Source organism: Nothobranchius furzeri, chromosome 13, assembly GCF_043380555.1.
Source record: "Nothobranchius furzeri strain GRZ-AD chromosome 13, NfurGRZ-RIMD1, whole genome shotgun sequence".
NCBI lineage: Eukaryota > Metazoa > Chordata > Actinopteri > Cyprinodontiformes > Nothobranchiidae > Nothobranchius > Nothobranchius furzeri.
In genome coordinates this window covers 44,452,484-44,475,681 of record NC_091753.1, presented here as the reverse complement: position 1 = coordinate 44,475,681, position 23,198 = coordinate 44,452,484, and the positions used below count along the sequence as shown (strand labels likewise).

Below are 23,198 nucleotides of genomic sequence, written 5' to 3'. Positions count from 1 at the left end.
ATTTAATGTAATTGTTTGTGTTTGTTGTTCTCAGGAGCTAGCTAGCAAATTGAATGTTTTATCTTCTTGTCCTGGTTGCTAGGAAACAGATCAGGCGGAACCACTCTCAGTTGTTGTTTTATCCGGACAAGTTGATAGTTGCACGTCATGTCCTTGACTTCCTACGAGAGGTGATAGCTAGCTATTAGCTGGAGCGTGTGTCCCGACAGGTAACCGGACTTCTCGTTCCGGGCTAAATTATTCGCCATGGGACTTATTCCAGAAGAGGGAAAGTCTCTCCCTCCTCCGGGAATCGTGAACAGGTACTCGGTGTGGCTGTCCGGGGCCGGCTGGCTCACCGCGATGCTTCATAATGCTATGGCTCGCAGGCCTCCGCTCAAATCAGGTTAGCATCTAGAAGTCCCATTTCTGCAGAGAAAGACACAATTATGCCGTCTGCCCAACATTTTATTATAATACGAATTATACTTTGAGTTGATGTTTATTGAATATTGTTTCGATCTACCTTCGGTCCTGCATGTTTTAGGCGCTTCTGCAGAAAACAACTGATTCTAGCTTCTCAGCATGAATCAAGTGTGATGATAAACGATCAGCACTGCCTTCTAGATTACCCAGTGTTGTGTTTGCTTACTTAATGCATGATTTGGAATATGTTAACATATGTTTATAAGCAAAAGCTAAGAGCTAAAGACAAAGGTAAAGCATCCGCATGTCTCAACATGCAAGAAAAGTTGTGTATTTGTCCCATGTAGTCCACATTGTTGCAGTTCTGTTTAATCTGGGGATCCAAATCGTCCAGCTCAGATTTATGTTGTATGACTATGCAAAATTTATATTTTAAAATTTTATGCATTCATAGAATTTGTTACTGTACTGATTTGCCAGTGCTATGCCTATTTTAGCATGCTTGTTGTTTTATCTTATGTACCGTCACGGCTTCCTCTATTCTGAAATTTCCAAATTGACTTTTGTTTTATTAATGTACTCATTTTGATCTTATTCTAATCTGTTTGATTTCTGTGCTTATTTACTGTCATGCATTTAAGATGTTCAGCATCTTAAATTTTGCTTGTTTGAAAAGTGTATTATAAATAAAATTGAATTGAATTTGTTTCGTTTCAGGCGTCCATCGACAGGTTCTTTTTGCAACTATCGGCTGGTTCATCGGCTATCATCTTGTGAAATTTGAAAACTACGCCTATGCCAAACGGGACCGAGATATGAACGAGTACATGAAACTCCACCCAGAGAGATTTCCAGTAAAGGGTAAATTGGCTTAATCTGTCCATTTGGCTATACTTTGTGGGGTAGATTAGCTCAAACAGCCCTGAAATAGCGCAGACATGCTAGCTGATACATCGATCCAGTTTGAAGTTTAGGGCCGATATTCCAAATATGAGGAATTGTGGTTTAAAATCAGAATTTTCTGATCAGTCAGATGTTACTGAGAATTTGCTTTCCTGTTTAAAACTAGACTGACTGTTCATGTTTGTGTGCAATATAATAGTTTTTCTATTTCTTTGATCCCACCAGAAAAAAAGACCTTTGCAGAGATCGTCGAGCCCTTCTATCCTGTGCGCTAAGTTGCTGCTGAGATGAAGAATGAAGAGAAAAGAGAGGATATTGTGCAGACCGTTTTTGTCTGTAGCTGCCTGTTGGTGTGGAAAAAAAATGTAAATTAAAAAATCCTAAATTAATAACTTTCTAACTGCAGTTTTTTTTCCTACATTGATAATATCTTTATTCATAAATCACACAACGCTTAGAATAAAACCTTTGATTGTATGTGACTATTTTAAAAGCTAGATTACGGAAAATAAACAGAAAACTTCACGGTTAAATAAAGTGAGATTCAACTGATAAGTTTTGGCAAAGCACATTTATTCCATGTCCAAAAGTATCTCGGGGTCACTGGATGACACTTTAATAACACAACGTTTTTTTGTTTCAGCGTTAATCTGCAACTCCAATAATGTCCAAGTATTTCTCAGTCAGGCTCTTGGTCTTTTTGGTGAGTTCACTCATCACAGAAAACATTCCTCTCAGATGGAAGAGAAACACTGCCTCAGGATCAGCGTCTGCTACCGAATCTGGGCTCTTGGCGAGTGCCATGTTCTTGGCTTTGTGATCGTCTAGCAGAACCAGGCTGTTCTCCACCGTGTTCCGGACAGCCTTGAGCATTAGGTAGTTGGCGTACAGATCTCTGCAGGTCTCTTTGGCTGCTTCGCAGTCAGAGGGCACATCTCTCAGAAGGCTGGGTAGCAGAATGGTTCTCTCCATGTCACTGACGGCCGAGCTGTATCGTGTCAGAGTCAGGATCAGACTGTTGCGGTTAAGTTCGGTCGTGGTGAACTGCATGGTCCTGAGCTGTGGTGGCAGACAGTAGGAAGCGGTGTGCAATGCAAAGCTCTGGAAACAGACACTGCTGTTTATATGATGGCTGAAGGTGGGTTGATCCTTGCAGTTATGTAACTGCATCATCCGATAAATTTAGCAAACCTCGAGTGCTACCCGGAGTCAGACCTTATCTTTTATTTGATTTGCGCAACTCGCCGTCTTTGAATTTCTCATTTCTGCACAGTTTGGACTGAAAAGTATCACTTAAATGATTAACTTGTCATGTTTGAATGACCTTCAGGATGGGCTGATCATTTCACTTGTAGGTGCAGATCTGAGTTGGTTTAATCTAAAGTGAACTTTTGGTGACGGATCATATTTAGCGGATTTGATTTGAACTTTTTTTTTTTTTTTTGCTGCACATGCAGAAAACAAATTCAATGTTTATTTTTAAAAACAAGACCAGACGTGTGCATTTGTATTTAAATTAACAATAAAAACTTTAAGAACAAGCCACCACCAAATCAACATTTTTTTACTGATAAACTATATAAATGAGTGTCTAATCATGCTGTAAACTATGCAGTCAATAATTTGGCACTTTAGTGCCTCTTAGTTAAAATTTAAATATTCTACCTTAAACTTTTCAGTGTTGCGCCGTCGTCAGGTTAAAAACTGCACTACATTTGAATTTAAATCTGCCACCGCTATTGGCTGAGAGGTACACAATGACGTTAGCTGGTACATTAAATGATTTATGACCCACACTTGTATAGCGTTTTTCAGAGTAAGGACTCCAAAGCGATTTACACTACAGTGTATCATTCATCCATTCACACACACTGGTGGTGATGAGCTACGATGTAGCCACAGCTGCCCTGGGGCGCACTGACAGAGGCAAGGTTGCCAAGCACAGGCGCCACCGGTCCCTTCGACCACCACCAACAGGCAAGGTGGGTTAAGTTTCTTGCCCAAGGACACAACAGCAGAATTCTCTGTCCGGAGCCGGGGTCGAACCTGCAACCTTCCAATTAAAGGACAACCCGCTCAACCTGTTGAGCTACTGCCTTTTACTAAGTATGTGAGAAATGTGTGATGTACGGGTTGTAAAATCTGGTGAGTTTTGCGCTGAGCGTCGTGTAGTATACAGGGGGTTACGAGAGGCAACTAACACCACATGACCAGCTACCAATCAGCAATCGTGAGCTCGCACGGACTTCTGGAGTGTTTGATATTTTGCTCGTTCCTCGTGAGGGTTGAAGCGGCGCAGGGAGCAGCTGCAACCCAAAAAGTACCAGAACCGCTCACGGTGCATGCGCATTCATGCATCAACACAGCTCACCCCGCGTTGTTCGCTTTTATTTCTAAATATTTTTTTTGTACACACAGTGACAAGGATTGTCAAGAAAGCGTGTTTGTCGTGTTCATGTCGAATTAAACTGATCACAAAACACAGCTTTACTTTATTTCGTTTTCCTCATCCAACCCCCATAAATCCCTGTGTGTCCTGCAGCACTCCTGAAGGACAACAGGCAAAACAAGACAAAAAAGTCTGACGTGTTGTGTAAAAACTGCTATTTTTAGCATATTTTTAGGTCCAACGTGTTGCTACCAGACGTAAAGTGTGAGCAGTCAGGTCGCATGCGAGAACTGGGTCGTACAGTGTGAGCACATGACTCGTGAGATCTGCCCTGCGAGGAAGTCATACAGTGTGAGCTGAAGCTCAGTAGCCTCGTGAACTAGACCAAATTCTTGCTTTGTAAATAATACATTTATTTAGTCTGGCTTGCCAGGCTAGAAGCTGAGTGCTACGAGTGAAAAAGTTGCACAGTGTCCGCCCGGCTTTATATAATTTATCAGCAAAAAAAAAAAAGGTTGATTTGGGGGTGAGTTGCTCTTTAAGCTAGATCATTAACAATGATCTCAGAGATTGTTGGGTTAGAAAGTCGACAAGTTTTATATTTGACATCATTCTGCACTCTGCAGACCAAACATCACACTTGACAGTTTTGTGAAGCAGGTAGGTGGCTTATAGAGGGAGCTCTTTACCCGCATTATGATTGTTAGCTGTAATGCTAGCGATTAGCATTTTCAGTTAGCATATCATTAATAAAAAAGCACAAGAAGAAGAAAAAGACGAAGTTTGCATTTTCTGTTTGCACCGTGGCAGAGCCCAGAAGTAAAAGTAAGTCAGTAATGTATTTGGAAGCGAAGCAGAGATAAAACCAGAGTGAACATTGGCATGTTCTTACAGTAGTTTGAGGAAGCTGAAGGAGGCTACAAAATCACAGACTGATGGTGACACGTCTAAGAAATAATACCTTTTGTCCAACAGTGTGGATGTTATTACTTTATGGTTTAATTAGCTCGTTGTTAGCACAAGTTACAGCAGGGTTGTGCAGAACTGCGCTGCTCTGGGTGGCTGCATGTTGGGAGTAGCTCTGTTGACTAGATGTAAGTTTTGCCTTTCTTTGGACATTTTTCTTCTAGTTTCTCAAGAAAAACTGTATTTTTTTGGACATTTTACTTTTCTGTTTCTGGTGCTGTAAAGCTTAGAGGATTTTTAATGCTATTTTTTCACTTTTTGTGCATTTGTTATTATGCGAAACCATGGCAACAAGCTTGTTTACAATCGGGAGCAGCTGATTAACATTGGAAAGGTTGAAACAATACCTCAACTGAAGCCGCAAATCCCAAATGAGCTAAAACGAAACCCTACTAAAGCCGGGCGGACACAGTGCAACTTTTTCACTTTTTTGAGCAATTTTTTCCACTCGTGCGAAAATCCACAAGATCAGGGCGAGTTTTGCGTGAGCGTCGTGTAGTATACAGGGGTTACGAGAGGCGATTGACACCACGTGACCAGCTACCGATCAGCAATCGTGAGCTCGCACGGACTTCTGGAGTGTTTGATATTTTGCTCATTCCTCGTGAGGGTTGAAGCGGCGCAGTGAGGGGCTGCAACCCAGAAAGTACCAGAACCGCTCACGGTGCATGCGCATTCATGCATCAACACCGCTCACCTGCTATTTCCCTAATAACACACGTTGTTCGTTTTTATTTCTAAACGTTTTTTTACACACAGTGACAAGGATTGTCGAGAAAGCGTGTTTGCCGTGTTCATGTCGAATTAAACTGATCACAAAACACAGAATTACTTTCTTTATTTCGTTTTCCTCATCCAACCTCCATAAATCCCTGTGTGTCCTCCTGCAGCACTCCCGAAGGACAACAGGCAAAAAAACACAAAAAAGTCTGACGTGTTGTGTGAAAACTGCTATTTTTAGCATATTTTTAGGTCCGACGTGTTGCTACCAGACGCACAGTGTGAGCAGGTCGCATCCGAGAACTGGGTCGTACAGTGTGAGCACATGTCTCGTAAGATCTGCCCTGCGAGGAAGTCGTACAGTTTGAGCTGAAGCTGAGTGCTACGAGTGAAAAAGTCGCAGTGTCCACCCAGCTTTATTTAGTTTATCAGAAAAAAAGGTTGATTTGGGGGTGAGTTGCTCTTTAAGCTAGATCATTAACAATGATCTCAGAGATTGTTGGGGTAGAACGTCGACAAGTTTTATATTTGACATCATTCTGCACTCTGCAGACCAAACATCACACTTGACAGTTTTGTGAAGCAGGTAGGTGGCTTATAGAGGGAGTTCTTTACCTGCATTATGATTGTTAGCTGTAATGCTAGCGATTAGCATTTTCTGTTAGCATATCATTAATAAAAAAGCACAAGAAGAAGAAAAAGACGAAGTTTGCATTTTCTGTTTGCACCGTGGCAGAGCCCAGAAGTAAAAGTAAGTCAGTAATGTATTTGGAAGCGAAGCAGAGATAAAACCAGAGTGAACATTGGCATGTTCTTACAGTAGTTTGAGGAAGCTGAAGGAGGCTACAAAATCACAGACTGATGGAGACCTGTCTTTGTTGCTACTGGACTTTTAAGAAATAATACCTTTTGTCCAACAGTGTGGATGTTATTGCTTTATGGTTTAATTAGCTTGTTGTTAGCACAAGTTACAGCAGGGTTGTTCCAGAACTGCGCTGCTCTGGGTGGCTGCATGTTGGAGTAGCTCTGTTGACTAGATGCAAGTTTTGCCTTTTTTTGGACATTTTTCTTCTAGTTTCTCAAGAAAAACTGTATTTTTTGGACATTTTACTTTTCTGTTTCTGGTGCTGTGAAGCTTAGAGGATTTTTAGTGCTATTTTTTCACTTTTTGGGCATTTGTTATGATGCGAAACCATGGCAACAAGCTTGTTTACAATTGGGAGCAGCTGATTAACATTGGAAAGGCTGAAATAATACCTCAACTGAAGCCGCAAATCCCAAATGAGCTAAAACGCAACCCTTCTAAAGCCGAGCGGACACTGTGCGACTTTTTCACTTTTTTGAGCAATTTTTTCCACTCGTGCGAAAATCCACAAGATCGGGGCGAGTTTTGCGCTGAGCGTCGTGTAGTATACAGGGGGTTACGAGAGGCGATTGACACCACGTGACCAGCTACCGATCAGCAATCGTGAGCTCGCACGGACTTCTGGAGTGTTTGATATTTTGATCGTTCCTCGTGAGGGTTGAAGTGGCGCGGGGAGCGGCTGCAAACCAAAAAGTACCAGAACCGCTCACGGTGCATGCGCATTCATGCATCAACACCGCTCACCCGCTATTTCCCTAATAACACACGTTGTTCGTTTTTATTTCTTAACGTTTTTTTTTTTTTTACACACAGTGACAAGGATTGTCAAGAACGCGTGTTTATCGTGTTCATGTCAAATTAAACTGATCACAAAACACAGAATTACTTTCTTTATTTCGTTTTCCTCATCCAACCCCCATAAATCCCTGTGTGTCCTCCTGCAGCACTCCCGAAGTACAACAGGCAAAAAAACCACAGAAAAGTCTGACGTGTTGTGTGAAAACTGCTATTTTTAGCATATTTTTAGGTCCGACGTGTTGCTACGAGACGTACAGTGTGAGCAGTCAGGTCGCATCCGAGAACTGGGTCGTACAGTGTGAGCACATGACTCGTGAGATCTGCCCTGCGAGGAAGTCGTACAGTTTGAGCTGAAGCTGAGTGCTACGAGTGAAAAAGTCACACAGTGTCCGTCCAGCTTTATATAGTTTATCAGCAAAAAAAAAGTTGATTTGTGGGTGAGTTGCTCTTAAGCTAGATTGTTAACAATGATCTCAGAGATTGTTGGGTTAGAAAGTTGACAAGTTTTATATTTGACATCATTCTGCACTCTGCAGACCAAACATCACACTTGACAGTTTTGTGAAGCAGGTAGGTGGCTTATAGAGGGAGCTCTTTACCTGCATTATGATTGTTAGCTGTAATGCTAGCGATTAGCATTTCAGTTTGCATATCATTAATAAAAAGCACAAGAAGAAAAAGACGAAGTTTGCTTTTTCTGTTTGCACCGTGGCATAGCCCGGAAGTAAAAGTAAGAGAGTATTGTCTTTGGAAGCGAAGCAGAGATAACACCAGAGTGAACATTGGCATGTTCTTACAGTAGTTTGAGGAAGCTGAAGGAGGCTACAAAATCACAGACTGATGGTGACCTGTCTTTGTTGCTACTGGACTTTTAAGAAATAATACCTTTTGTCCAACAGTGTGGATGTTATTACTTTATGGTTTAATTAGCTCGTTGTTAGCACAAGTTACAGCAGGGTTGTTCCAGAACTGTTTCCATCATGGGAGAAGAAGTGGAGGTGGTTGAGGAATACAAATACCTTGGAGTTCACCTGGACAACAGACTGGACTGGAGAAAGAACAGCAAAGCCGTTTACAAGAAGGGACACAGCAGACTTTATTTCTTGAGGACGCTTAGGTCCTTCAATGTCTGTAGCAAGATGCTGCAGATCTTCTACAAGTCTGTTGTTGAGAGTGTAATCTCTTCAGCCATCGTTTGTTGGGGTAGTAGCATCAGAAGCAGGGACCTGAAAAGGCTCAACAGCATAATAACAAAGGCTGGTTCTGTTCTGGGGATGACTGTGGAACCACTGGAGGAGATAATGCAGAGAAGGATTCTCCAGAGAATCAAGAAAATAATGGACAACCCTGAGCATTCTCTTCACAAGACTGTCTGACAACGGAAGAGTGTCTTCAGTCAGAGGCTTCTTCAGTTTGGCTGCAACACTGACCGCTACTGGAGATCCTTCCTGCCAACAGCCATTGTAATATACAATAACTCTTTGACGACTTGATTATTATTATTATTATTATTATGAGCTACTACAGCAATCAATTTCCCTCTGGGATTAATAAAGTATTTTTGAATTGAATTGAACTGAACAGTTGTAACTCTACTTTCAACCAGTAGGGCAGAGGAACAGCTGCTCCATGTTAATTTAAAGAGCAAGTCACCCCCAAAAAACATTTTTCTGATAAACCATATAAATGAGTGTCTAATCGTGCTGCAGACACGTGTAGTCAATAGTTTTCCACTTTAGTGCATTTTAGTTAAAATTTTAATTTTCTGCCTAAAACTGTTAATGTTGTGCCATTGTCAGGTAAACACTGCACTGCATTTGAATTTAAATCAGCCATCCCTATTGGCTAAGAGGTACCCTAGAACGTTAGCTGGTGCCATATGATGTCAAAATGTCATTGTGAGCCTGTGCGGGCATGTATTTGTTAGCGGCTACGCCCTCTCGGTCTGCTAGGCAACAGCATTTGTTGCATTTTTCAAACAGGAAGTGGGAGCTGAGTAAGAATCTGGTAGGGGTGACTTGCTCTTTAAAACTGGTTTTAAATGTGGACTTAAAGAATGAAATCTTGGTAAACACAGATCACTTCACACATATTCGTCTCTAAATCAACATTTACTTGTCACATCTCTAACTTTTTTAGATTGCCTCTCCCTGTTTTGAACCATCAACAATCAAAATAAAAAAAAAACTATAAAGACAACTCATTACCTTAGTTAAGTTTCTACAGTTTGAAATGCTTTTCTTTCACATTTTCATATTCAGTTATCTAAAAAAATAAGATTTAAGCAACTTTAACATCAACATATTCTTTTAATAAAGGCATCCTTGTTGTCTTAGAATTTACAACATAGTCAAATTTTACATGTCCTGTACATAATGACGAACATCTATGCCAATAGAGCTCGGGGAGTTGACGTCACTTCTCCCGGCATGCAACAGTTCAAATCGAAACAGCGCCATATTGGCAGACAAAGCCTGCAGCTGGTCTTTTTGTGATTGTCAGAAAACTCAAACGGGAAATATGGTAGATTCCTGTTGTGCCCCAGGATGCAGAACAGATGCGGACGACATAAGGAATGAGCCATCTACAGGATTCCCCAAGATCCGGAGCGCCGCAAACGTTGGATCATTGTAATAAAACGCGTTAGTGACCGGGCTAAAATGAAGCTGTGGGATCCCGAGAGTAAAGGTTTTCGCTTATGCAGTGACCACTTCATATCAGGTACTTAAACCAACATTTCCTCGACTGTGTATGGTGTTTATTTTAAATGCTTTTATTACGATTCTTAGTGGGCGTCATAAACTTATTTTGCCGTGGCTTTTTCTGTCTTATTACTCACAGCAACAAGTAAACGTCACGTAAAACGTTGCCTCGTGAGTTCTGCGTGCTGCCGTTTACGTGTTTTATGATCACAGCAATTAACCGGCTAAGCTGTATTTAATTTTTAAGCAATGGTTGATCAATTGTCAGATCACACATAAAAAGCACTTTGGATTGCTCTTATCTGTCTCACCAAGACAGATCTCAGACAGATTCTGAGACGCTCCTGCCTGACATATTTATTTTATTCACGGAAAAAAATCAAACTGGTGATTTCTCTTGGCGTTCAGTTTGTACATTCAAACAGCACAGCACTCTATTTAAACTACTTACAAGTAAATCTATGTTATTTGTCCATCCATCCATCCATCCATCCATTTTCATCCGCTTATCCGGAGTCGGGTTGCGGGGGCAGTAGCCTAAATCGAGAGGCCCAGACTTCCCTCTCCCCAGCCACCTGGGCCAGCTCCTCCGGGGGAATCCCAAGGCGTTCCCTGGCCAGGTCCGGTAAGAAGTCCGCTCCGACAGCTTCTGGCATTTTTAAAAAGTATCCCAGGGGCACGGTAAGGGTCGGAGATGTTTAGTCTATTTCATTTCTGACTATATAAAACGATTTCTTCAGTTTTAAAGTGTGAAGTAAACTCCGACGAAGTAAAATCTAAGCTGATCCCGTTTATTTTGTTTACCTTTGTTGCCTGCCAACATGGCTTCTACTCTCTGAGAGTCACGTGACGTCCGGAGCTCTATAGCAGCAAGTTTCTAACTAGTTTCTAACCAGAAGTAAAAAATGTTATGGTGACCCTAAAGACTAATCCACATGATCCTGGTTGTTTTTAATGAAACAAATCAAAATACAATTCTTAGATTCATGTTGTATTAAAGCCTGTTGAACTCCACTCATCCCCCATTAGTTTTCTCTTTGCATCTGATATTTCTGTGCATGAAAGCGCTGCTTCAACACTTGTGCTCCATTCAAAACGAGCAGATCTGACTTTATTGTCCTGTTTGCCCAACATTGAGTCACATAGGAAAACCTTGGAGAAAATCTGTGTTTTCTCACTGGAACAAAATGTACAAAACGTGTGTTACTCCTAAAGAAGCTGTAATCAAAGTGCTGGGAGCACTAGAAAAAGAGAAAAGGAACTGAAGCTCTTTCCCCCTCAGCGTCACAGCTCAGTCAGTTAATTTGGTGCCGTCAGAGATTGGATTAACTCTTCCAAGCACAACCTTTTTTCAGCTCTGAACTCCACCTACAGTCCTGCTCGCTAGACTCATTTTACAGCTTTCCTCTTCTGACCGTTGATGATGATTTCCAGGACATGAGTGAGATCCATCATCCTTGTGAGCATATCCATGATGTCCGGATGCTCCTTAGCTCCACTGATGAACTCCTCCAGTGTCAGTTCACCTGGGAAACAAAAAAAAAATTTAAATATAGTGTTGTTTCTAACAACGAATCACTATTTTACATGATCTGGAAGCTGCATTTGTTCCTAATTATTTATTACCTTCTCTTTTGATGTCAATTTTTTCATAAATAAGAGTCACAATCTCATCTGGATGGATGTCATAATTTCTAGTGATGTCTTGAATGGCCTAAAAGAGGAGTAAAGATTAGCTATGATTTACAAAGTGCAAAAACAGAAAAATACACACTTAAATGTATCATTTAGGTGGGTTGGCTCATATTTCCAGTGCAGTCTAAATCAAACAGCTTTTAATGATTAATAATCTGCACGTTTGTGATGTAACAAACAAGTAAAATGTGTAACAGTGGTAGTGTTTGTTGCGTTATTTGGACTGTGAGTTAGATAATAGCTAAGACCGTATTTAGCTCTCTGGTGAGGTAACAGGAACCCAGATTAGGTGTGAAGTTTAGTTCATGTCCTGTTATAAACAACGCTAAAATAGTCGATGACCCAAGCTGCCGTTTCCTGGGAATGCAAGACTTGTTTGGGCATTTTATTTTAAAAAAGCATTTACCTTAAAAATAGTCTCCAGTTCCTCCTTGTCGATTTTTCCATTTCCATCTTGGTCAAAAAGCTTAAAGTACCACTTTAGTTTCTGGTTTACTTCTCCTTTCAGTAACAAACTTATTGCTGCGATGTATTCAACAAAGTCCAAATAGCCGTCCTGGATGAGAAGAACAGAACAGGGCATAAACATTTCTGCTTAAATGCAAAATCACAAATAGGTTAAACTTATAATTTAGAAAATTCTGATCTCTAAAGTTTAAAAATCTTTTGACGTGTCCTACAACATTGAAAACATGCAAAAACTAACAAATACTTTCTTTTCAACAGCAACTGAACTGCTGAAGAAGTTGTTTGAATCAATAGTCTACTCATCATTTCTCTTTTACCCTGTAATAAAAAAATTTTGAATTTACTTAACCAAGTTATGTCAACTGTGTCCACTAAACCTTCGCGTTTAAATGTAAAGAGTAAATACAATGTAATAGGATATTATGTTAAAAGTACAGTGGGGCTAAAAAGTATTTAGTCAGCCACCGATTGTGCAAGTTCTCCCACTTAAAATGATGACAGAGGTCAGTAATTTACATCATAGGTACACGTCAACTGTGAGAGACAGAATATGAAAAAAAAATCCATGAATTCACATGGCAGGATTTTTAAAGAATTTATTTGTAAATCAGGGTGGAAAATAAGTATTTGGTCACTTCAAACAAGGAAAATCTCTGGCTCTCACAGACCTGTAACGTCTTCTTTAAGAAGCTTTTCTGTCCTCCACTCGTTACCTGTATTAATGGCACCTGTTTCAACTCATTATCTGTATAAAAGACACCTGTCCACAGCCTCAAACAGTCAGACTCCAAACTCCACTACGGCCAAGACCAAAGAGCTTTCGAAGGACACCAGGAAAAGAATTGTAGACCTGCACCAGACTGGGAAGAGTGAATCTACAATAGGCAAGCAGCTTGGTGTGAAAAAAGCAACTGTGGGAGCAATTATCAGAAAATGGAAGACATACAAGACCACTGATAATCTCCCTCGATCTGGGGCTCCACACAAGATGTCATCCCGTGGGGTCAAAATGATCATGAGAACGGTGAGCAAGGATCCCAGAACCACACGGGGGGACCTGGTGAATGACCTGCAGAGAGCTGGGACCACAGTAACAAAGGTCACCATCAGTAACACACTACAACGGCAGGGAATCAAATCCTGCAGTGCCAGACGTGTTCCGCTGCTGAAGCCAGTGCATGTCCAGGCCTGTCTGAAGTCTTCCAGAGAGCACATGGATGATACAGCAGAGGATTGGGAGAATGTCATGTGGTCAGATGAAACCAAAGTAGAACTTTTTGGTATAAACTCAACTCGTCGTGTTTGGAGGAAGAAGAATACTGAGTTGCATCCCAAGAACACCATACCTACTGTGAAGCATGGGGGTGGGAACATCATGCTTTGGGGCTGTTTTTCTGCTAAGGGGACAGGACGACTGATCCGTGTTAAGGACAGAATGAATGGGGCTATGTATCGTGAGATTCTGAGCCAAAACCTCCTTCCATCAGTGAGAGCTTTGAAGATGAAACGTGGCTGGGCCTTCCAACACAACAATGATCCCAAACACACCACCCGGGCAACAAAGGAGTGGCTCCGTAAGAAGCATTTGAAAGTCCTGGAGTGGCCTAGCCAGTCTCCAGACCTCAACCCAAGAGAAAATCTGTGGAGGGAGTTGAAAGTCCGTGTTGCTCGGCGACAGCCCCAAAACAGCACTGCTCTCGAGAAGATCTGCATGGAGGAATGGGCCAAAATACCAGCTACTGTGTGTGTGAACCTGGTAAAGACCTATAGTAATCATTTGACCTCTGTTATTGCCAACAAAGGTTATGTTACAAAGTATTGAGTTGAATTTTTGTTATTGACCAAATACTTATTTTCCACCCTGATTTACAAATAAATCCTTTAAAAATCCTGCCATGTGAATTCATGGATTTTTTTTCACATTCTCTCTCTCACAGTTGAAGTGTACCTATGATGAAAATTACTGACCTCTGTCATCATTTTAAGTGGGAGAACTTGCACAATCGGTGGCTGACTAAATACGTTTTTGCCCCACTGTACATTTATACCACTCTTTGCATTTAAGCAACTAGCTTAGTGGAATCTGTTTACATAACTTGGTTAAGTAAATTCAGCATTTCATTTCTTACAGTGTAGCTGGCTCAAACACTGTTATTAATATTGTTAATGTAGGTAAACAAATAGAGAAGTTGAATGTTTCCTACCCCATCCATGTCAAAGGTCAGGAAGACTTGGTCCACATAACTGCTGGCCTCCTCCGTCATCCCGTTCATTTCCAGCATGGTCTTGAGCTCAAACAGCGTGATGAGTCCTGAAGGAGACTCCCTCATGAACTTTGTGTACCAGTGGTGCATGTCCTCCTCCAGGATGTCGTCCAGGCTCGATCCGTAGGAACCCATTACTCCTTTTTGGGGGGTCTGGGTGTGCTTTTGTCACAAATCCTGCAGGGAGCTGGTGGAGAAACTACGGCTGGAGAAGAATATGTGGCTCCTCCTGATGTCTTAACCCGATGCGCCTCCCGCCCTAATCTTTAAGCCCAAAGGACAGATAACTCTTTAATGGGATCGTTGCAGATACTTCCTAGAACTCCAGGACTTTGCATAGTTGTAAACAAAAGTAGAACACAGTTGTCATGGAGGGTGTTATTTTAAAGCAGCTTCACTTTTTCTCGTCATTTAACATTCATCAGCCATTTTTTAAATTAATTATAAGCATTTATTTGAATAAATAACATGCTTTTTATCACATTTAGAGGGTAAAATATGTTTTATGAGTGTTTTTACTTAAAATGTATTTAATGAAGAATTCAATACATTATTATTTGCATGATTTTTAAGTTATAAGGACTCTCCTTTAGTGTTGCTTCCTGTTTGCAGCAGAGCTGCTGCTTATAGTAAATCTGGCTTTAGGTGAAAATAGGATTGAGAAGGTAGACCACCAGTTGCTAATGTTTGTTAGCCTGTAGGAGGATTTTGCTCTGCAGAGCAATCAATTTACAAATATATAGGCTACTGGTGAAACTTGAAAAGTTAGAATATGGCGCAAAAAGTTCATTTATGACAGTAATTCATCTTAAAAGGTGAAACTAATATGAGATAGACTCATTACATGCAAAGCTAGAAATTTCAAACCTTTATGTTTGTGATGATTATGGGTCACAGTTTATGAAAACCCCAAATTTAAAATCTCAGAAGATTAGAATATTGTGAAAAGGTTCAATATTCTAGGCTCAAAGTCTGATCAGCTAATGAATCCAAAACACCTGTAAAGGGTTCCTAGGGCGTTAAAGGGAGACTAGGTAGTTTTAGCACCCCCTAGTGCCCATTTGTAGAACCAAAAGTAAAATCTCTCTGTGTGTTTGTCTTTTTAACATCTTAATCTAATAGCTGAAATGTCTCCCCAGCCTTCCTTAGTGTCCACAGGAGTGATTAATAACTAAATCAAATAAATCAGCTATGTTCATGATCTAAAACATGCAGGAAAAGCAGCTCAATTTTTTTCTTAGTCCCAGCAATCGGACCGGCAACTCTGAAGTTGCAAGTGGAACATTCTGGCCACCGGCGGCAAATGGGACTAGCTGGCCTTTCATTAACCCTGTAAAGTCATTCTAGCATATACTGGCTCAAGAAAATTAGATATGAAATGGTTGTAAAGTATCCCTTTAAATGGTCTCTCAGCCTTAGATTTACTGGAATAAAAGGACTTTTACGCCATATTCTAATTTTTTGAGTTTCTCATTTATATCCATGGAACAGAAAGAGTAACTGAGGCCTGGAGAGTGTGTGATGTAGCTGGTTGGTGTTCCTGTATTTCCTCTGATTAAAGCAAAGTCTGAGAGAACTGCTGGGTGGTCCACTCTTCCTTGTGTGAAAACTACCAGAGGACTGTTCAGTGTAACTTCAGCGATACTAAGCAGTTTTCCTTGCTTCTAGCACCCCCTAGTGTCTGTTATTAATCACCTGTGGTCAAACCAAAAGTGAAACCTATCTCCTCGCTGTGCATTTTTCTTTTTAACACCTTAATCTAACAGCTAAAAGGTCTCCCCGGCCTTCATTAGTGTCTACAGTAGTGGTTTGCTACTATGATCTAAAATATGCAGGAAATGGGCTGGAAGCAGACTGCAGCGCCAGGCATGTAAGCTCAATTTCTTACATCCAACAGGTGGAGACCCACCACACTGAAGTTGCATGTGCGATATTCTGGCCACAGAGGGCGATGGGGTCTGAATGATATGTCATTAACTCTTTAAAGAGTCATTTGAACACTTACTGCTTGAAGAAAATGATTTAAAAATATTAAAAAGATGCATAGTGTGCCTCTAAAACAAAACATTCAAAAATTCAGTTTGAGTCATAGAATTGCACAGATCGTCTCCACACAGCTGGCATCAACACTCCAAGTAAAAAACTTTCCTCCACCGTTACATGAAACTGTTTACCGGTATGTCACAGCGTCAACTGTCAAATGTGCCCCAAGGGCCGTGGTAACAGTTTCCAAATGATACTTGCTCACGTTCAACACGACAAATGAAAAATGACTCGTCAGAAAAATTCACAGAGTCGTAATAAAAACAAACATTCCCTGACCTCTATCATGTGAGGTCCTTCACACGGCTAGTGTTCATTATGTGCGTGGACAGGAAGCATCCTGTGGTGCTCCACAACCACACACGGCAACAGACTCTCACGAGGTTTAGTGTTTGCTTCAGAACCAAGAAGCTGGTTTTCCACTCCATTTCCCAACACCCGTCATCTGAGCATTAGGGACATCTTTAGTGAAGTGGGGGTGACAGACATGTCGCCTGACTCCTGGTCACTGAGAAACTGTCTGAACACGTTCTTCACCACCTCCAAGCTCACAGTGAAGTTCCTCAGCTCCTCCAGGTTCTCCTCTGGCAGCTTAAACATCAGCTGGTACAGAACAGTCGCAGAACCCTCGCTAGGATGGAAGAACAACCGAATGTTGGGTTTGAGAAACTCCTGTGGTGTCATGTTGTAGCTAAAAACAAGAATGCTGCAAGACGACTGGGTTTGTTACCTGGAAAGGAGCGCCTCGGCTCGAATGAAGTACCGCCCCAGAGCTGGGGAGGATTTGTAGACTGTGTTCAGCTGTGAAGGGGAAAACACAAGAAAATCACTTTTATTAATGATTATCCCAACCCAGTTGTTCACTTTCAGCGTCTTTGTGCTGCTAGAGGCATTTAAGTCAAAACTGTGTGAAAGTAAAAATCAGCTGAAGGGGGTTTTAGTTGTTAGTTTGTGATTCAGCCCTCTGAACAGAAACGATTAGATAAAAGCTATTTTATCTAATATTTATAACATAACCGTCTCCCTAAAACATTTACACAAATTAGGCATCAATAGAAAGCCGTTAAGTGATAGCTTTTGTGACATTTATGTGGATCTGGTGCTGTCATGCTTTTTACATTCCTGTGGTGCCATGGTAACCTTGATAACAAAGTAACCGTCTGGGCGTTGAATTTTTTTCGCTGCCATACTATTTCCTACATGCCGGAGCATGCAGTCAGAGTTAAGAGTTGTGCAGATTTTTAGGCTGAAATTTGTCATTTCCCTCTTGACTTCTGCACAAAAGTCTTCTGAGGTTTGCAAGCCTAAGTCAATAATATTAATTATAATGTAAAAAAAAAAAGTCATGAAGTATTCTGGGGGACTTTGCTTATTCTCCAGACATTTGTTTACGTCTTTGATCACATAAAAACAGCTGACTAGGAGTGTGTGATATGACAATAATAGATTAGGAAGGATCTGAACTATCATTTTGAAGCACCAAACATCTACAGTAAGAATCTCGTTTGGTTGTGAGTGAGCTTTAAAAGGTCAACTTTACACATTTTTCAATGCATTTGCAGTGGCTTCTAATTAATGCCTTGTAAGTTGTTATCTGGGGATGAAAAGCTCCAGTGCAGCAGGTGAAATCTGCTGGAGGAAAAAGTGGTCTTCCTGACATTTAGATATCTCGTCTCTGATTGGCTAACAGCAACGCGACTCTACCACTGACTCGGTTTGTTTTGCAAAGCTGATGTTTTATCTCCAGAAATAACAGAAGCCTGGAGAATTTCTCCTGTGTGGTGTAGTTGCTAATGCTATCGTTAGCTTCTACTAGCCGAGATGTTCTCTGCCGTTTCCTAGATGCTAAACAGCTTCCTTCCCCGTCGTGAGTCAAGACGGATGAGTCTGTGAATGTGAAGTGACGTTGGGCTGTCGGGCTTCTCCAAACCTAGTGGTTTTTTTGGTATATTTTCAATCAGAAGCTAATGCAGGAAAGACGGGTAGAGGATTTTTTTCATGTTCAGCTTGCATGAAAAACTAAGTATTGACTGATTATTTTCAGAAATAACAATTACAAAATGGTTTCTCAGTGAACCTGCTCTTTAACACTGAAAAAAATAATGTTTCGGATTATAATCAGTCACCCTGTTTTTCCTGCAGGCTAAACATGAAACTAGTCTTCTACACCCATCTCCTGCTTTAGCTTCTGATAGAAAATAAACAGGGAAATGCTAGAATTTGAAGAGCCTGGCATCACACTGTTACTTAACAATCATGGATTCACCCATCTTAACTTGTGATGTTGTTGGTTTAGCGTCCATGAAACAGCGTCTCGGCTAGGACAAGCTAACCGTTAGCATTAGCGACACCACCACATGACAAAACTCCTTCAAGCTTGTGTTATTTGTGGAGATAAAACATCAACGTTCCAAAGCAAACAGAGTCAGTGGTAGAGTTGTGTTGCTGTTAACCAGTCCAAGATGGGATGTCTAAGTAAGACTCCAAATCCTGCTGTCTGAAGCTCTCCTCTGATGTGGCCATCTTCTAGTTCCTGAAACAGGCTCACCATGCTTTCTGTACGCAGAGTACAACTTACAAGGTATTCAATCATACTAGAGACCACTGCAAATGATAAATGCGTGAACCTAACCTCTAAGGCATGTTTGCTTGTTCTGTCTGACTTTTAAGACTTTTCTCTCAAAATGATACAGAAAAAAACAAAAATTGCCTAAATGACTGATGTGTGCAGCCAAGAGAGATTATGTAACTTTTTGATGTCTACTTTGCATTAACAAGTTATAGCAATACTACAGGCTATGAATACTAATGAGCATGAATCAGTTATTGTGAATGCAAATAAAAATGGTTTGAACCTTGTCTTCAAAGTATCCGAGTACTTGATTCCCAGAGGAATGGTTGGACGTGATCTGGAAACTTCCGTTAAAGTTCTGCGGGACTATGAACAGTGACTTGTCATAGTTTTCATCTTCATCTTTATGCATCCCTGTAAAAAAAAAAAAGTATCAAAGCCTCAAAAGTTGTTTTTACAGTTATACAAGATAACTCGCTAACCTGAATCGCTGCTTTCCTGCACAAATCCTTTCAACTGCATTATTTTTTTATTGGTTTGTAATTCTAATTTTAAACAAATATCGTATTTAATTGAGAATGGTGGCATTGTTATTATGGGGAAATCCTTAAAAAAAAAACCTCATGTGCATCTGATGCAAGAGCTTGCACAACCTGTTCCAGCTCAGAGGAGTTGTGGTATTTTGGCCTGTTGGTGACAAAAGAACCTAATAACGTACACGTGCACAGAGCCAGAGAGATGAAGATCACAGCAACGATGAGGAGGAGCACGACAGGGATAACCATCCACACTTTGCATCTCCAGATCTTCGCATTCAGATGCTCTTTCATTCTGTCCATCCAGCTCTTTTCAAAGAACAAAACATTGATTTTATTAACACACAACTACAACCTGAAGATAAGCAAACTAACGCTTTTCCTTAACATTACAGTCAGATCAACTTTAAATCAAATTTTAGAAGAAGTTGCTAATTTACAAAAACGTTTATACCGGTTCCTCTTGTGTTCGTTCTGCCTGTCCAGGGTCAGGAGTCTTCTGGGAGAAAACACGAAGAAACACAACTAAATAAGCAACTTTTTGCTTTTATTGTGCAACTAGAGTAATTCAAAGACTGGTCATGAACTATGAATGTTTGAACTTTTTCCATGTGACACCGTGATACACCACAACACTCAAAACACTTGAATGTGTGCAGCTGTTTTATGACATAATGAATATTGTGGGTTTTTATTTATTCCAGCTCTTCTGACGTTCTCTGCAATATGTGGATTTTAAGTAACTTGTGTTTAAACTTCAATGTTTAAATCTGCAGTAACTAGCTTCTTCTTTAAATATACTTTATTTGTACATTTTAAATTCAAAATGTACCTTTTTATGTTGTTTACTCGTGCACCTGAAAAGCACATTTAATTGGCCCTGTGTATTATATATGCTCTATAAAGAAAACCCCTCAAAAATACGAAATCTATGAGGAATTCGGTCAGGAATTATACAACCGTTTCTTAAAATTGCACAATAAATTGCTAAATAATTGTTACAAAAACATGAAAGAAACTACATTTGAGAAAGAAAAGAGGAATTGCAAGACAAATCATTCAAGACGCTGATAATTTTGCTATAACTAAAAAAAACTTACCTCAAACCTTAGATATTTAGCTGAATCTGCAACGTCCGATCCAGCTCTATGAGCCGCAGGACTCTGAAACATTTACAAATAATATTTAAAAAAAATATTGCAAATTATTGTGTATGATGATGCATTTGTGTGTGTCGTTTACATTTAATTTATAATAATCATCTGGGTCTACGTTAGGTTTAATCTAACCCGTAAAAACCAGATTATGAAGAGATCCATTATTATTAAAAGACAAAATACAAATATTGAATAAGCTGACATGGTTATTTGAAGATGAAACTTTTGTCCATCAGCGGTCATTCAGTTACAGTCCTCAGCTAAAATGAGTTATTTAAAGCTTCTGGTTACTGAAACTAAACGGATTATTTTAAATATCCCACCTCGTTTTCTGGAATGTACACCGTCACTTCTGCGTCTTGTTGCTCCATGGCTAGCTGCAGGGAATACCCGGAAGTGCGAACCTTCAAATACCTTAAATACCGCTTTCCGGCGGACCCTGAACGCCTCGGCTCTAAAACATCTAAACTCTCTCACAAATTAAAATATGGACGTTCTTCGTCAGAGACGCCCGCACCAGGAAAGCTCCTCCAACACACGCAGGTAGAGAACGTCTCACTTCACCGCCTCTTCTCCCGCAGATAAACTCAACAGGTGAGTTTTTTTTCTCCCAGGTTTCAGTTCAGCTGAAAAGATGACTCAGGAGAGGCGGGGCAGTCGGGAATGGAACGCGCCCACGCAACTCTGGACTTTTTACCGCGGTGAAGTTAGCTTGAAGTTGACGTACAGACATTGGTTTACACGGTCAGCGATGGGTCTTCATGCCGTGCACTGCGGCACGGACAGCGGTTAGCTGAATAACGAGGACTCGCTATAGGGAGCGGTGGTTCGCTTAGGGACTCGACAAATGTGTAGTCCTTTGTAAACGAGTACAAAAAAATTAAAAGCTTCCAGAATAATTTGCTAAATGACTCAAAATTACTTCTGACTTGTGTTACTAAATTACATTTACAAGGCACAACAGTTTTAACACATTTCACACAATCTGATCTTTTTTATTAGGATTTTATTCAAAAATTAAGGGATTTTTTTTCAATAGCTCCTAGGTAAATCAGTCTAAATACACAAAACCATTTCTCAATGTTGTTACTAAGCCAGACCAACGAGACACGGCAGTTTTTAACACCTTTCATACAATCGGATCTTTTTTTTATTAAGATTTTCATGAAAAATTCTGTGATTTCTTTCAGTACCTCTTAGGTTAATTGATTTTACTACTCAAAACCATTTCTCAATTGTGTTAAGCTAGACCAATGAGACTCAGCAATTTTTAATAACTTTCATACAATCTCATCTTTTTTGGGGGGGGGGGGGATTTTATCCAAAATTACGGGATTTTTTTCAATAGCTCCTAGGTAAATCAGTCTAAATACACAAAACCATTTCTCTATTGTGTTACTATGCTAGATCAATGAGACACAACAGTTGTTAACACCTTTCATACGATCTGATCTTTTTTATTAGGATTTTTATTTAAAAAATTTGGGATTTTTTTCAATAGCTCCTAGGTAAATTAGTCATAATACCCAAAACCATTTCTCAATGATATTACTAAGCCAGACCAACGAGACACAGCATTTATTATCACATTTCACAAGATTCAACATATTTTATTAGGATTTTTATCAAAAAAAATTAAGTGATTTCTTTCAATAGATCCTATGTTAATTGCTCTAAACACCAGAAACCATTTCTAAATGATGTTACTTAGCCAGACCGATCTGGGAGATACTGAGTCAAAATGCACATTGCGTCAGAGACCGCCTTTCTTCCTTCTCTGTAAAATGTTTGTGTTTGAATTTAGCATAATTAAATTTTAAATGGATCGTTTTTGCCAGGATGTCCTGAAGGAAGTCAAATATTTACCTACAGCTCAAATTACAGATGTCCGGTTTAGGTTTCAAATGGTTTTCAACTTTTAAAATAAACACATTCTGCAAACAAATTCTGCCCAAAAACATGTTTTTCACCAATGTTGAGATGTTTAACAATGAATTAAAGGGACACTTTACACATTTTTCATATTTTTAATCATTTTCTTAAGACAGTATGTGCTAAAATGAGCCTTTACAGGGTTAATGAAAGGCCACCCAGCCCCTATCCCCCCTGTGCCCAGTATAATCCACTTGCAACTTCGGGATTTAGCTGACATACCTGGAGCTGCAGTCTGCTTCCAGCACATTTCCTGCATGCTTTAGATCATGAACATAGCTGATTTGTTTAATTTAGTGATGAATCACTCCTGTAGACACTGAGGAAGGCTGGGGAGACACTTCAGCTGTTAGATTAATGTGTTAAAAAGACGAACGCACAGGGAGGAGATGGGTTTTGCTTTCAGTTCTACAAACAGACACTAGGGGGTGCTAAAAGCAAGCATAAACTGCCTTGTTCCATTTTTAAAAGGCATTGTGGCCACACACACACACACACATGTTTGTTTGACTTAAATGATAGTTTTTGGTATTACTGCATCTTGTATATTTTTTACCAGCAAAATCAAACAGAAGTCGCATTAACATTCCACTCAGAAACATGCAAAGTCAAAATACTATCAAATGTAAATAAAGTCAGTTGTTTGTACGTGATCACTTCCGAAGGTCTTCCAGAGCTTACCGTGAACTCTGGACTGTTTGCTTTCTTTTGTTCAGTCGCGTATCTGATCCGGTTTGTCTTTAAAAAATCTCCTAAAACTCACATGGTTAGCCAGCGTTGTGC

General features: G+C 40.2%; 4 protein-coding genes across 5 annotated transcripts; 1 reads left to right on the top strand and 3 right to left on the bottom strand.

Annotated features, from left to right (window-relative positions):
- The first annotated feature begins 123 nt into the window (after positions 1-123).
- Positions 124-1,700, top strand: ndufc2 (NADH:ubiquinone oxidoreductase subunit C2). Its single transcript, XM_015951310.3, has 3 exons — positions 124-385; positions 1,123-1,266; positions 1,534-1,700. The coding sequence occupies exons 1-3, from the start codon at positions 247-249 to the stop codon at positions 1,581-1,583; spliced, it is 333 nt and encodes a 110-aa protein (XP_015806796.1). The 5' UTR covers positions 124-246; the 3' UTR covers positions 1,584-1,700.
- Positions 1,701-1,860: 160 nt separating this feature from the next.
- Positions 1,861-2,687, bottom strand: thrsp (thyroid hormone responsive). Its single transcript, XM_015951309.3, has one exon. The coding sequence runs from the start codon at positions 2,479-2,481 to the stop codon at positions 1,954-1,956; it is 528 nt and encodes a 175-aa protein (XP_015806795.3). The 5' UTR covers positions 2,482-2,687; the 3' UTR covers positions 1,861-1,953.
- Positions 2,688-10,678: 7,991 nt separating this feature from the next.
- On the bottom strand, positions 10,679-14,505 carry guca1c (guanylate cyclase activator 1C). The gene is made up of 4 exons (XM_015951313.3): positions 14,116-14,505; positions 11,850-11,999; positions 11,375-11,462; positions 10,679-11,274 (listed from the first exon to the last, which is right to left on the bottom strand). Exons 1-4 carry the CDS (start codon positions 14,308-14,310, stop codon positions 11,138-11,140), a joined length of 570 nt encoding a protein of 189 aa, XP_015806799.1. The 5' UTR covers positions 14,311-14,505; the 3' UTR covers positions 10,679-11,137.
- A 1,675-nt stretch (positions 14,506-16,180) lies between these two features.
- Positions 16,181-20,993, bottom strand: LOC107380193 (TPA-induced transmembrane protein). 2 transcript variants are annotated; one of them, XM_015951311.3, is made up of 7 exons: positions 20,807-20,993; positions 20,427-20,489; positions 19,781-19,825; positions 19,509-19,635; positions 19,074-19,204; positions 16,949-17,019; positions 16,181-16,849 (listed from the first exon to the last, which is right to left on the bottom strand). In XM_015951311.3, exons 1-7 carry the CDS (start codon positions 20,852-20,854, stop codon positions 16,660-16,662), a joined length of 675 nt encoding a protein of 224 aa, XP_015806797.3. In that variant the 5' UTR covers positions 20,855-20,993; the 3' UTR covers positions 16,181-16,659. The 2 variants fall into 2 exon arrangements, with proteins under 2 accessions (XP_015806797.3, XP_015806798.3); XM_015951312.3 differs by having other exon boundaries at positions 19,781-19,822.
- Between the last annotated feature and the right edge of the window lie 2,205 nt (positions 20,994-23,198).